The sequence below is a fragment of the Colossoma macropomum genome, unplaced genomic scaffold (genome assembly GCF_904425465.1).
Source record: "Colossoma macropomum unplaced genomic scaffold, Colossoma_macropomum, whole genome shotgun sequence".
Taxonomy (NCBI): Eukaryota; Metazoa; Chordata; class Actinopteri; order Characiformes; family Serrasalmidae; genus Colossoma; species Colossoma macropomum.
In genome coordinates, this window is record NW_023494810.1 from 35,413,333 (window position 1) to 35,427,885 (window position 14,553).

Consider the following 14,553-nt stretch of genomic DNA (forward strand, 5'->3'; position numbering starts at 1 on the left):
CTAATGGCTCTGTCTGATTGTCTTTGTTCAGCAGGATCATTATAAACATATATACATATAAATACTCGTGTAATGTATAGAATAACTTTAAATGTACTGAAAATAAGAGGATCACAGCGCTTTGATGTTGTGTGATGTCACAGCTCAGCTGCAGTGTGACAGGCCGAGTGTGGTGAATATGTAAATGAGGTCAGTCTGAGCTGAAACTCCGAGTTTCTGTGTTAATGTTTCTGCGGCGCTTCCAGGAAACTCAGCTGATTCAGTGCGTGTGTGTGTGTGTGTGTGTGTGAGTGTGTGAGTGTGTGTGTGTGTGTGTGTGTGTGTGAGAGTGTGTGTGTGTGTGTGAGTGTGTGTGTGTGTGTGTGTGTGTGTGTGTGTGTGAGAGTGTGTGTGTGTGTGAGTGTGTGTGTGTGAGAGAGAGAGAGAGAGAGAGAGCGAGAGAGAGAGTGACCGCGCTCGCGCGCAAAGGTGTGCCGCCCTGAAACGTGCGTGACGTCATCGCCTACCTGAGTTTCGGGAAGAGTCGAAAGCAGCGAAAACAGAAACGCGGCGGCTCCGACTGTTCAGCTCCGAAACCCCCCAGAACCCCTTCAGACCCCGCTCAGACCCGCGCGCGCCGCTCTGTCAGTGCCTGGACTAGTGTTGTGCGGTCGGTGCGCGCGCGGTGAGCGGCTCCACCGAGACTTTAACTCCGACTGGAAGTTTGTGAGCGGCTTCCGGCTCGCGCTGCAGGTGAGTCCGAGCTCTGTCTGAACACAGCTTTAGCATTAGCCTTTAGCTTTTATCCATTTGCATTTAGCCTTTTAGCTTCAGCAGCAGATTCGGCGGAGTGGAGCTTCAGAGAGTTTAGAGAGTTTAGTGAGGATCAGAACAGCCCTCAGATACTCCACTACAGCCAACTACAGCCAAACTACAGCCAACTACAGCCAACTACAGCCAAACTACAGCCAACTACAGCCAAACTACAGCCAAACACAGCTCAACTACAGACGCAGCACTGATTCCACTACACTACACCACCACTGCTATTACTGCTATTATAAATATATCAGTGCTCATTGTAGACCGATACGTTGTTGATTGATACTTGTAGACTGATACATTGTATAACTTGTGTAGAGTTATAACTGATATGTTGTAGATCAATACTCATAGATCGATACTCGTAGACTGATTTGGTGAAGATCGATACTCGTTGTAGACTGATTTGGTGTTGATCGATACTCGTTGTAGACTGATTTGGTGTTGATCGATACTTGTTGTAGATCGATACTCGTAGACTGATTTGGTGAAGATCGATACTCGTAGACTGATTTGGTGTAGATCGATACTCGTTGTAGACTGATTTGGTGTTGATCGATACTTGTTGTAGATCGATACTCGTAGACTGATTTGGTGTAGATCGATACTCGTTGTAGACTGATTTGGTGTTGATCGATACTTGTTGTAGATCGATACTTGTTGTAGATCGATACTTGTTGTAGATCGATACTCGTAGACTGATTTGGTGTAGATCGATACTCGTTGTAGACTGATTTGGTGTTGATCGATACTTGTTGTAGATCGATACTTGTTGTAGATCGATACTTGTTGTAGATCGATACTCGTAGACTGATTTGGTGTAGATCGATACTCGTTGTAGACTGATTTGGTGTTGATCGATACTTGTTGTAGATCGATACTTGTTGTAGATCGATACTTGTTGTAGATCGATACTCGTAGACTGATTTGGTGTAGATCGATACTCGTTGTAGACTGATTTGGTGTAGATCGATACTCGTTGTAGACTGATTTGGTGTAGATCGATACTCGTTGTAGACTGATTTGGTGTAGATCGATACTCGTAGACTGATTTGGTGTAGATCAATACTCGTAGATCGATACTCGTTGTAGACTGATTTGGTGTAGATCGATACTCGTAGACTGATTTGATGTAGATCGGTACTCGTAGACTGATTTGGTGTAGATCGGTACTCTTGTAGACTGATTTGGTGTAGATCAATACTCGTAGATCGATACTCGTTGTAGACTGATTAGGTGTAGATCGATACTCTTGTAGACTGATTAGGTGTAGATCGGTACTCTTGTAGACTGATTTGGTGTAGATCGATACTCTTGTAGACTGATTTGGTGTAGATCGGTACTCTTGTAGACTGATTAGGTGTAGATCGATACTCTTGTAGACTGATTTTGTAGACGATTTGTGTAGATCGGTACTCTTGTAGACTGATTAGGTGTAGATCGATACTCTTGTAGACTGATTTGGTGTAGATCGGTACTCTTGTAGACTGATTTGGTGTAGATCGGTACTCTTGTAGACTGATTTGGTGTAGATCGGTACTCTTGTAGACTGATTTGTCGTGTAAATTGTGTAGATCGATGCTCATTTTTGAAACATGGTTGCTCAGTGTTGCTACTTTTATTGCTGACGGTCACCAAACGCTCAGAAAAGCGCACTGTGAATCGAATAATCACTGTAATAATAAATATGGTAATAATTGTCGTTTTGCTGTCCTCTAGTGCTGTGGCTGAAAAATTATTCATTTTTATATCGAAATCACAATTTAAGAGAGCGCAATTTTCCAATCGTAAGAGCTGCAGTTTTTAATAATTAATGTCTATATTAATTTAACTTCCTAACACAGAGCCTGTGAACTGTCTGTAGAGCTGGACCAACCAGAGGCAACCAAACCTTCATGCGTTTGTGTCCCTGAGCCAGGAAAAGTGGATATTCTGATCCTCTTGGCCAAAAAACAAGCCTGAACCTTAATTTATAGAAAATATTCACAATTTTAGTCTCAGTATCAGTCAGAAAAATCACGGTTTGATATTTTCCCCAAACCGTTCAGGTGAGTTATTAAAGCAGATAAACATGCAGCTGCAAAAGGAAGAGGGGCAGGTCCATTAATTTATTAATTTATTCATAATTTGGAAAGATCCTCTGTTATTTTATGTGACTGTGTGAACATTTACTGATGGACTGAAATGATCCAGAATAAAATCTCTTCATATTGAGGTTAAAGATAAGAATATTTTCACTGTTGTAAACTTTTATCGGTGATCAGTAGGGGTGGTATGTTGACCCTCATGCCCCCCCACAGAGATGTCGGTGCACCCCCGGCGTGTGCGGCTGAAGCCCTGGCTGGTGGCTCAGATAGATAACGGGACGTTCCCGGGTTTGGTGTGGTTGGACCGCGAAGCCAAACGCTTCCAGATCCCGTGGAAACACGCCACGCGGCACACGGCCCAACAGGAAGAGGAGAACACCATCTTCAAGGTCAGACCTGCTGCCATGACAACCACACCATGAGGGGTTAGGGTTGGTTCGTTGGATGGGGGGGGGTTCAAAATGTAAGAATTTAAAATTGACACAAACTTTTACAAAAATCAGATTTAGACAGTTTTTCTCATCACGCAAATTTCAAATTTACATTTTTTCCACCTTGTCAACATTCAAACATACAGCATTTCCACCTCAACCTTATAAGTCTAATGTGCAGTTTTACATGTTCTCCTTATTTTTATACACAATTAGATTCTACACTATTTTCCCCTGAAGTTCATACAAAAAAATGAAATTGTCAATTTTACAAAAATGATCCTTAAGATTTTACACTAATTTGATATTTCTGTGAACTGTCACTTTAATACTGTATATACATGTGCGTGCGTGCGGCTGTGTGTGTGCGTGCGTGTGTGCGTGTGTGTGCGTGTGGCTGTGTGCGTGTGTGTGTGTGTGCGTGCGGCTGTGTGTGTGTGTGTGTGCGTGCTGTGTGCGTGTGTGTGTGTGCGTGGCTGTGTGCGTGTGTGTGTGTGTGTGCGTGCGGCTGTGTGTGTGTGTGTGTGTGCGGCTGTGTGTGTGTGTGTGTGTGCGCGTGCGTCTGTGTGCGTGTGTGTGTGTGTGTGTGCGGCTGTGTGCGTGTGTGTGTGTGTGCGCGTGCGTGTGTGTGTGTGTGCGCGTGCGTGTGTGTGTGTGTGCGCGTGTGTGTGTGTGTGCGCGGCTGTGTGTGTGTGTGTGCGGCTGTGTGCGTGTGTGTGTGTGCGTGCGTGTGTGTGTGTGTGTGCGTGTGTGTGTGTGTGTGCGGTGTGTGCGTGTGTGTGTGTGTGTGTGTGTGCGTGTGTGTGTGTGTGCGTGTGTGTGTGTGTGTGTGTGCGTGCGTGTGTGTGCGTGCGTCTGTGTGCGTGCGGCTATGTGTCTGTGCGTGTGTGTGTGTGCGCGTGCGTCTGTGTGTGTGTGTGCTGTGTGTGTGTGTGTGTGTGTGTGTGTGCGTGTGTGTGTGTGTGTGGCTGTGTGCGTCTGTGTGTGTGTGGCTGTGTGCGTCTGTGTGTGTGTGTGTATGTGTGTGGCTGTGTGTGTGCGTGTGTGGCTGTGTGTGTGCGTGTGTGTGCGCGTGCGTCTGTGTGCGTGTGTCGTGTGTGTGTTGTGTGCGTGTGTGTGTGTGTGTGTGTGTGTGTGCGGCTGTGTGTGTGTGTGTGTGTGTGTGCGTGTGTGCGTGTGTGTGTGTGCGTGCGGCTGTGTGCGTGCGTGTGTGTGTGTGTGTGTGTGTGTGTCAGGCATGGGCCGTGGAGACGGGGAAGTTTCAGGAGGGAGTTGATGAACCTGATCCGGCGAAGTGGAAAGCTCAGCTGCGCTGCGCCCTCAACAAGAGCCGGGAGTTTAACCTCATCTATGACGGCACCAAGGAGGTTCCCATGAACCCCCTGAAGATCTACGACGTGTGTGACATCCCTCAGCCTCTCAGCAACCCCGGTAAAACACACACACACACACACACACACACACACACACACACACACACACACACACAGTGTTCTGAGACTCAGACAAACTCATCAGTGTAAATTATTATTATTATTATTATTATTATCATTATTATTATCATTATTATTATTATTATGTATTCTTGTTCAGGTTCTACAGGTTCAGCTCCTGCGTATGATTCTGATGGTGAGGATGATGATGTGCCAGATACACCAGAACCCCCACCACCTCCATACCACCCGCCAGGTCAGTCACACACGCAGGTATTTACACTGCAGCCTGAACGTGCGGAAGCAGGCAGTGATGTTTTAGCAGAATCAGAGTTTAATGTAGGATCTCACACATACTGATATTCCCTCCTAGTGACGATCCCTTCAGTAACAGCTGGTCAGTGCAGATTACAGTGAATATCCTGCTGGCTAAATCATTATGTGTGGCTGAGATGGTACGTTGGTCTTCAGTGTGTGCTGCTGTGTGTTTGGAGCAGATTTCTAACCAAAGTGTGAATCCAGTGTTTCTGGGAAACTAAACATGCAAACCTGGCCACAAAAGCATTTAGTAAAAAAGATCTCAGGTCTGATACCTGGATAAGGTGTATTACCTGGTTTCAGGTGTGTTATCTGGTTTCTGGTGTGTTACGTGGTTTCAGGTGTGTTACGTGGTTTCTGGTGTGTTACGTGGTTTCAGGTGTGTTACCTGGTTTCTGGTGTGTTACCTGGTTTCTGGTGTGTTACCTGGTTTCAGGTGTGTTACGTGGTTTCTGGTGTGTTACCTGGTTTCTGGTGTGTTACCTGGTTTCAGGTGTGTTACGTGGTTTCTGGTGTGTTACCTGGTTTCAGGTGTGTCACCTGGTTTCAGGTGTGTTACCTGGTTTCAGGTGTGTTACGTGGTTTCTGGTGTGTTACCTGGTTTCAGGTGTGTCACCTGGTTTCAGGTATGTCACCTGGTTTCAGGTGTGTTACCTGGTTTCAGGTGTGTCACATGGTTTCTGGTGTGTCACCTGGTTGCAGGCGTGTGGTCCAGCTCAGGCAATGTTTCTCAACCCAACATGCAAACCTGACGACAAAACTATTTCATTAAAATATGTTGTAGTCCTCCTTAAATCTCAGGGGATGTTTATAATAATATATAATTCATCCTGAAGTGGTGCTGCTGACACAAAACGTGATGTATGTGTGTTTATTTGTGTGTGTTGCAGTGAGCAGCTCCCCTCTGGCCCCCCCAGTTTGGACCCCCCCAGGCTCTGTGTCACCCATGCAGCCTCCCAGCTGCACCCCGGCCCCTCCGGAGGTGTGGCCTAAGAAGGAGCCGATGGACATAGAGATGGACGTTCAGCCGGCCGGCACGGAGCCGCAGCCCATTTCAGCCATACCGGACACGCTGTTCACCACCCCGGAGACCTGGATCAGCTCCCTGCCCAGTGAGAACACCACGGCGCTCTGATCAGGAGGAGGCGGTCATATAGGCAACAATACAGTTATGAAGAAGTGATAAATACACATAAAGGATCAGTAGCTGCTTTATGATCAATAAACCTCTGCCAAGCACATTTTAGCCGCAGATCTGCTGTGAATTTTTTGCCTAAAAGACGCAGCAGAGGAAGAAACAGGCAGAAATCAGGTATATTTAAAACAGAGACTTAAGCAGAGACAGTAATGACGAGGAAGTGATCTCAGAGCGTCTGTGGTGGAGATCTGGATATGAATTATGAGCATAATTACGAGTTTGTAGAATTTGTATTTTTTAAGGAGGGAGAATCATGAACAAATTTGGGTTAGAGATGCAAATATATCATCTATGATGAATGAATAACCGACTCTAACTGTAGTTATTGTGATATAAACTGAGTCTGTTCTACAGTTTCTCATTAGGCTGAATGAATAACCGACTCTAAATGTAGGTATTGTGATATAAACTGAGTCTGTTCTACAGTTTCTCATTAGGCTGAATGAATAACTGACTCTAAATGTAGGTATTGTGATATAAACCGAGTCTGTTCTACAGTTTCTCATTAGGCTGAATGAATAACTGACTCTAAATGTAGGTATTGTGATATAAACTGAGTCTGTTCTACAGTTTCTCATTAGGCTGAATGAATAACCGACTCTAAATGTAGGTATTGTGATATAAACTGAGTCTGTTCTAAAGTTTCTCATTAGGTTTGAAAGGATTTTACTGCTAGAGCTGATTGTAGATACTGATAGCATCTTGTGTGTTTGTGTGTTCAGTGACGGATCTGGAGGTGCAGTTTTATTACCGTGGTAAGGAGATGTGTCCAGCGATGACGGTCAGTAACCCTCAGGGTTGCCGGCTGTTCTACGGTGATCTGGGTCCGATGGTGAATCAGGAGGAGCTGTTTGGGCCGATTTCTCTCGAGCAGCTCCGCTTTCCCTCCACCGATCAAATCAACAACGACAAGCAGCGCCTCTTCACCAACCGCTTGCTGGACGTCATGGACCGCGGCCTCATCCTGGAGGTCAGCGGACACGACATCTACGCCGTCCGGCTGTGTCAGTGTAAGGTGTACTGGTCTGGACCCTGCGCCCCCAACCCCAACGCCCCAAACCTCATCGAACGCCAGCGCAAGGTCAAACTCTTCTGCCTGGAGACCTTCCTCAGCGGTCAGTACATTCAGCTTCTCCTGTTATAACTGAAACAGTAGAAGCCGTATCGCCCCCTACACTTCCTGTAGTGTATTACAGTCTGTCAGAGTGACTGTGTGGGTCATATGAACATTATAGAGGATTTTTCAGTAATTGTACTCAGACTGAGTCAGTGATTCAGTAACTCACTGTGAAGTTTATAATATGTTTGTGTTTGTATGTAGGTGTGATTGCGCACCAGCGTGGTCAGTCTCCTGCCCTTCCTCAGTTTGATATCCACCTGTGTTTTCGGAGAGGAGTGGCCAGACGGCCGGCCGAGAGAGAGGAAGCTCATCATGGTGCAGGTGAGACTGAGACTTGCCGTACACAAAAATATAAAACTAATGAAAATGTAAAAATATGCAGTATTTGTGAATTTAATGACTTAATTACAGGTGAACACAGATGTTTCTGATCGATCTCCATGTGTTTGTTGATTTTCTGAGTGTAAGTCAGTTCCACATCCTCTACAGAGGCACTGCTGCACACTTATTTACTGAATTCAACAAAAACCCATGAAATACAGAATGTGCTGTAACGTTTGCAGTGTGTGTTCAGGTGTGCAGTAGTGTGTCTGTAGAGGACGTGCAACTTATTTACACTCAGAAAATCAATAAATACGTGGAACCTGACCAGGGGTGCACAAACCTCTGCACACGAGTCTTCCTCGGTGTTGAACTGTAGCTAAGCGCTCTGCAGTCTGGCTCAGAGCGTCTGGCTCTGCTGTTCATTCAGTTTATCCACTTAGCATTAGCTGAGCTCGGAGGCTTCAGCTCCCACACCAGCCGCTCGACGTCGCGCCGTCACGTTTGAGTCGTTGCGTCATGGAGCTTCTGTCAGTCGGAGTCGAACCTGTTCTGTGGTGAGCAGAGCTGATAGTGCTAACCTAGCAGGTTAGCAGTGCCGTGTAACAGTTAGCAGTTGTTGCTACAATGATGGTTTGACGTTTATTGAATGCGGGTTTTAAAATCGTGCACTCTTCATTTATTTGATTATTTTTCGAATTCTGAGAGATGCAGCGTAAACGTAGAACCAGTCAGCAAACAGCTGCATCAATGCGTCATCCCGCTGAACAGTTTTACGGCTGCTAGCGTGGTCAGCTAACCGCTTCGAGGAAACAGTGCTGGGTCAGGTTTGTACATGTTCTGTGTGGAACGGTTACTCTGTGTTCAGAACCGTCTGGAATGGGTCTGTGTACGTTCCTGCTGTAGGTGTAACGGTGGTGCTGAGGTTCTCCTGTTTGTGCAGGTGATCCCGGTGGTGGCTCGGATCATCTGTGAGATGTTCTCCGGTGACGGCACGCGCTCGTTCGACAGCAGCAGCGTCCGCCTGCAGATCTCCGTCCCCGACATCAAAGACAACATCGTCACGCAGCTGAAGCAGCTCTACCGCCTCCTACAGACGCACCAGGGACACGACACCTGGCCCCTCCCCCCGGGGGCCAACGTCCACCTGCCCACCGCCCTGCACGCTCAGTAACAGACTCTGAGGAGTGCTCCGTTACTGCAGCGAGGGGCAGTTGTGTAGCATTAAGAATAACTAGATTATTATAGATTAAACTGCCCGTAAACTACATACTGCTTGTTTTTTCTCTTATAACATTTTTACATCATACTTCATTTTTATGTGACTCTCTTTATCCCTTAGATGTACACAAGCTGCACCTATGAAACCTTCTATGCAAATGAGCTCTGTTCTGACTGGCTGCCCTGCATGCCTCTTTAGGAAGCAGTCAGAACTTCAGCATAACTAAACTGATGGATGCGGGATGGGCGGGGCTAAACTCGTGTGGGCAGAGTGGGTGGGCTTATGTAAACGAGTTGGTCACAAAAACAGTAATTTCCAAATTTTGCCGTTTAGTTTCACATTTTGAGTTTATATACTTTCAAAAGTCTTATTTAACAAAAGCAACGATGTGATCTTAAAACATTAATTAGCTCGTTACAGTGAAACCTCAGCAGTCGTGCTGTTCTCACCGATCTGGATGGCCGGTCAAAGTCTCTCCTGCAGCCGAGCTTTCAGCCCATTAATGATTGATGAAGAGTTTGTGTTGTTGCCGCGTCGCTGAAGCAGAGCAGTGAAATATTCATATATTCCATAAACTCGTTTCCCCTGAGCTGTAAACTCACTGCAGCTGCACGATGTGGAGTAAACATCATATTTCTACACACTGCGGTTATGATCCACACTTAATAACGAAATTCAAGGGTTCTTTGTGTTGTAAAAGGGTTCTTCTGATAGAACATGTGCTGTAGATGGTTCTATATAGAAAGAGTTTTATATAGCGCCAAAAAGGGTTCTTCTACTGTTACAAGCCTGACATTGAAACACTCGCAGAAAACGTTTAGAAGCATCTGCAGCACATTCTCAAAGAGTCTGAAAAACCCCTTCATGACGCAAAGAACCCTTCAATCATGCAGTGTTCTTTGAGTGCTCATGGTTCTATATAGAACCGTTTTCCTTACTGAAGAACCCTTGAAGAACCATCTTTTGTAGGGTGTATAGTTTGGAATATATTTAAAACACTTCAGTAAATCCTCCTTGTGGTCTGTTTAAGACTGACCGCTTTGTTGTGGCCTAAATTGTTTCTGTTTGTTGGTTATTCAGACGTCAGAACACGAAATAACGACTCATTTGCATATTTGACTGGCTAATACTGTAATAAGGGTGAGCAGCCTGTACATCATGCAGCTCAGACGCTGAGGCTTTTAGGGGTCAGTAGAGCGCGGGCGGTGATTCTCTGGACATTCACTGTTAATCACATGCTGATAGACTCCTGCGGTGATGTAATCTCCTAAACATGTATCTGTACATATAGACTATATAAAGTGTAGATCAGAGTTTTGCTGTAGTGTTTCTGTATTTTGGGGGCTGCTGTACTGTTTTAAGTTTAGGCTCAGCTTTAATTTTGTTCTTCTCATGTCGTGTGATATGATTTAGTCTGTTTGCTTTTATAAATAAAATTATAATAAAGTTACCTCCTCCTTTTTTCATCTGACGCAAGACTGAATCGATTCTGTTATTTTAATTGATGTGAATTCCAACCATTTACCATAACTCAGTGTGTGAGATGTGAACAGAGTGATTCAGAGTAGTTTGGTGTGAAATGGTTCAGATGTCTTTACAGTGGTGGTGATAGGAACCAGGGGTCGCCATGACTACAACACAGATATAGACATTTTATTTACTATCCAGAACCACCAGTGAACCTACACGAGTCTTCTGAGTTTATATGGAATGTTGATGATGGAAAATAGTGGAAAATCTGAAATAATAAGTTTTCTTTGGGGTCTATTTTGCCTCACAGCGCCCTGCATGTATCCCTCCACCATGAATGGAGTTTAAGTTCTCTAAACTATCATAAACAGTGTCTCAGTCATCAGGCAGTGAATTCATAACCATTTCATGTAGGAACTTTCTGTGAGGGAGCTTTTAGAGGTGGACGTCTGGTTCCTATCACCACCACTGTGAACAGTTCTGACTCGGTAAGTTTATCTAGAACAGAGCGTTTCACACCGAACCCCTCTGAACCGCTCTGAACCGCTCTGTTTACATCTTAACCACTTAATTATGCAGAAAATTTTTAATTTTGACGAATCTGATTTTGATCGCCTGTTAAATAATTACACGAGTTATATACACATTATATAAAACACCCTCACTTTTATTGTTCTGCACTGACTTCTCAGATCTTTGAATCCCATAGCAGGAGCTTCAGATGTTTTGGTAGAACCAAAAATCCCACCAAAACGTTCCGCATGTCTGAGTCAGCAGCTCAGAGAGACTCCAGAGTTTCCAGAACAGCAGTGCTTGTTGAGGACTCAATGTTTAGAAGCCTGGTTCTCCAAGTCAGGAGGTTATGAGTTCAGATTCTGCTCAAGAACCTTCAGGTCATGTTTTTGATCTCCTCTCCACAGCATGCAGTGAGAAAAGACACCTTACTGTGATTGAGCTCCTGCATCTCGCTGCTCTGAACTGTGATCAGAAGGTTGTTGGTTCAAACCCCAAATAGAATCTCCTGGTCTTGATAATTTGAAGTTCATGAAAGACATGATGGGTCGGAAAAGAAGGTGATGCCCCCATGAGCAGCCCGGGAGGAAACGCTTATGTCACTGAACTGTATTACTATAGTGTCATGTGCAAAAGTTTGGGCACCCCTGCTCAAAACAAAACATGTTGAGTGTAAATAAGTCACAGAGGCTGAAAATGAAGGAGGCTGAAAACGAAGGAGGCTGAAAACAAAGGAGGCTGATAATGAAGGAGGCTGAAAACGAAGGAGGCTGAAAATGAAGGAGGCTGAAAATGAAGGAGGCTGAAAATGAAGGAGGCTGATAATGAAGGAGGCTGAAAATGAAGGAGGCTGATAATGAAGGAGGCTGATAATGTAGGAGGCTGATAATGAAGGAGGCTGAAAATGAAGGAGGCTGATAATGAAGGAGGCTGAAAATGAAGCAGGCTGATAATGTAGGAGGCTGAAAATGAAGGAGGCTGATAATGAAGGAGGCTGAAAATGAAGGAGGCTGAAAATGAAGGAGGCTGATAATGAAGGAGGCTGAAAATGAAGGAGGCTGATAATGAAGGAGGCTGATAATGTAGGAGGCTGATAATGAAGGAGGCTGAAAATGAAGCAGGCTGATAATGAAGGAGGCTGAAAATGAAGGAGGCTGATAATGAAGGAGGCTGAAAATGAAGGAGGCTGATAATGAAGGAGGCTGAAAATGAAGGAGGCTGATAATGAAGGAGGCTGATAATGTAGGAGGCTGATAATGAAGGAGGCTGATAATGAAGGAGGCTGAAAATGAAGGAGGCTGATAATGAAGGAGGCTGAAAATGAAGGAGGCTGATAATGAAGGAGGCTGAAAATGAAGGAGGCTGATAATGAAGGAGGCTGAAAATGAAGGAGGCTGAAAATGAAGGAGGCTGATAATGAAGGAGGCTGATAATGTAGGAGGCTGAAAACGAAGGAGGCTGAAAACGAAGGAGGCTGAAAAAGAAGGAGGCTGATAATGAAGGAGGCTGATAATGAAGGAGGCTGATAATGTAGGAGGCTGATAATGAAGGAGGCTGATAATGAAGGAGGCTGATAATGAAGGAGGCTGATAATGAAGGAGGCTGATGCTCCCCTGAGCAGAAGAAGGTAAAACATGGCTGTTTCCTTCCTCCCTGACCTCAACCTTGAAAATGTTTTGTGCTTCTTTATCTCTGCTCTGCGTCGCCTCCTCCTTCACAAAGCCACCACATCACAGCTGACGCTCGAGGCAGAGACGAGGCCGGATTAATGCGAGCACCTTCCTAAACCTGGGGCTGATTTTAGGTGTTTGTCTGAAAGTCATGATCCAGGTAAGCTCCTCTCTCCAGAGCAACGTTAAGTGTTCAGGTCACTCAGTCACCTGGTCTTCAGGAGACCCTAAACACAAGTAGAAACACTTCCACTCTTTCTCGAGTTGGTCATGTGTAACTCTGACTGTCAGAATGATTAAAATGAGCAGGAATTAAAAGTCAAATGTGAACAGAAAACCACAGACTGTGTTCCTGATTAGTTTGAATCCCCATCATCACAGAGGTCTTACGCCAGTGGTCTCCTGCTCTGATCCTGGAGAGCGGTTTAGTTCCAACCTGAATTTAAAATGCTGCCCCGCCCCCTTACCTAACGCTAATACATCTGTTCCAGCCAATCAGGAAAGACTTGGAAAGAGGTTAATGAGCTGGAGCAAGTGAGGTAGATTGTGGTTGGAACTAGGCTCTGCAGGAAGGCAGATCTCCAGGACCAGGGTCGGAGATCACCGGGTTATGGCTTGCATTTCTTTGCTGAGGAGAGGATGAATTTGAAAGTCAAATCCCCCAAAAAAGCAGCATGTGTTGTGAGATGCTGTGGGTCAGTGGACTCAGAAGGTTGTGGGTTTAAATCTGGACCAGTGCAATAACAATAAGTTTGTTTTACAGGGCCTCACTGGGAGTCTGAAAGTCAAATGTCCACAAAAAAAGACCTAGTTAACTGTGAGGTTCTGTGGCTGGTATGAGTTACGCCTCTAAGGTCAGGAGGTTATCAGTTCAAATCCCAAACAGAATCTCCAGGTCATGTTTGTGGACGTGAAAGATGCTTGTGATGAATGTTGGTGGGTGAGACACAATAGAGGTGTGAGGAAGGTGCACCAACCCCGCTGGCCTCTGCAGAGATGATGAGCAGGAGTTAATGAAGCTGAACACAAGGGATTTGACTTAGTTTTTAAATATCACATCACATGTTTTTGCTTCTTAAACCTGTGCTTTCACACCGTCCTTCTTCCATCCTTCTTCTCCCCTCCTCATCCCTCCATTCCTCTGAACCACCAGCCAGATTTGAACCAGCAACCTTTTGGACTTGGCAAATCTTGAAGATTGAAAGCTGGTCTTTAGATCCAAGGTTCCTCCTGAGTTCATCGTATCAGTATAGAGTTCACCTTTAGAACGGAGGCTGTGTTTAACAACTTCATCACCACCTCAACTGATCCTGGTTTAAGATTCTCCTGAATGTGAATGGAAAACTTCAGTCAGATCCTCCTCAGGGTCAGGGGGGTGTTGGTGAGTCCCCGTCTCTGCAGGCGGTTCTGGAATGAGTCGCTGGGTGAGAAATTTTCTAATGGCTTGAAAACTGAAAATTGACAATTTTCCTCATCAAATTGGGAGCAGCAGCTCAAACCACAATAGACGAGATTCTGACCCCATATTTAATCCTGAAAACACAGCACCCTCTGCTGGTGACCGTTATAAAAGGCAGCACCTGGAGCGAGCGTGCTTCACATGAGAATCTATCAGACATTAATCATAATTAATGAGTCCAGACAGTCCGTCATCACCCTGCAGAGTGTCTGAGTGGGAGAGATTATTAATCTGAGACAGATTTATAACCAAATCAGTCTTAAACACAAACAACTGACTGCACAGCTTTAGCATGAATACAATTCTTCAGCTCTTTTTTCCATTATTGGGACACAACACAGAGATCAGACGGTGCCAGCTGGGTTCAGGATCTAATGCTGAGATCAGACTGTAGCTAAATTGGGTTTAAGGTTTAATAATGAGATCAGACTGTGGCTAAATTGGGTTTGGGGTTAAATACTGAGATCAAACTGTGGCTAAATTACTTTTAGTTTTTAATACTGAGATCAG

General features: G+C 45.0%; 1 protein-coding gene across 1 annotated transcript; it reads left to right on the forward strand.

Moving 5' to 3' along the window:
• Positions 1 to 382: 382 nt before the first annotated feature.
• irf6 (interferon regulatory factor 6) lies at positions 383 to 10,402 on the forward strand. The gene is given in 9 exon segments (XM_036559572.1): positions 383 to 732; positions 3,102 to 3,277; positions 4,555 to 4,750; positions 4,913 to 5,008; positions 5,961 to 6,182; positions 6,991 to 7,383; positions 7,590 to 7,651; positions 7,653 to 7,709; positions 8,653 to 10,402. Coding segments are annotated over 8 exon segments (1,431 nt in total). The 5' UTR covers positions 383 to 732; positions 3,102 to 3,103; the 3' UTR covers positions 8,884 to 10,402.
• The last annotated feature ends 4,151 nt before the right edge of the window (positions 10,403 to 14,553 follow it).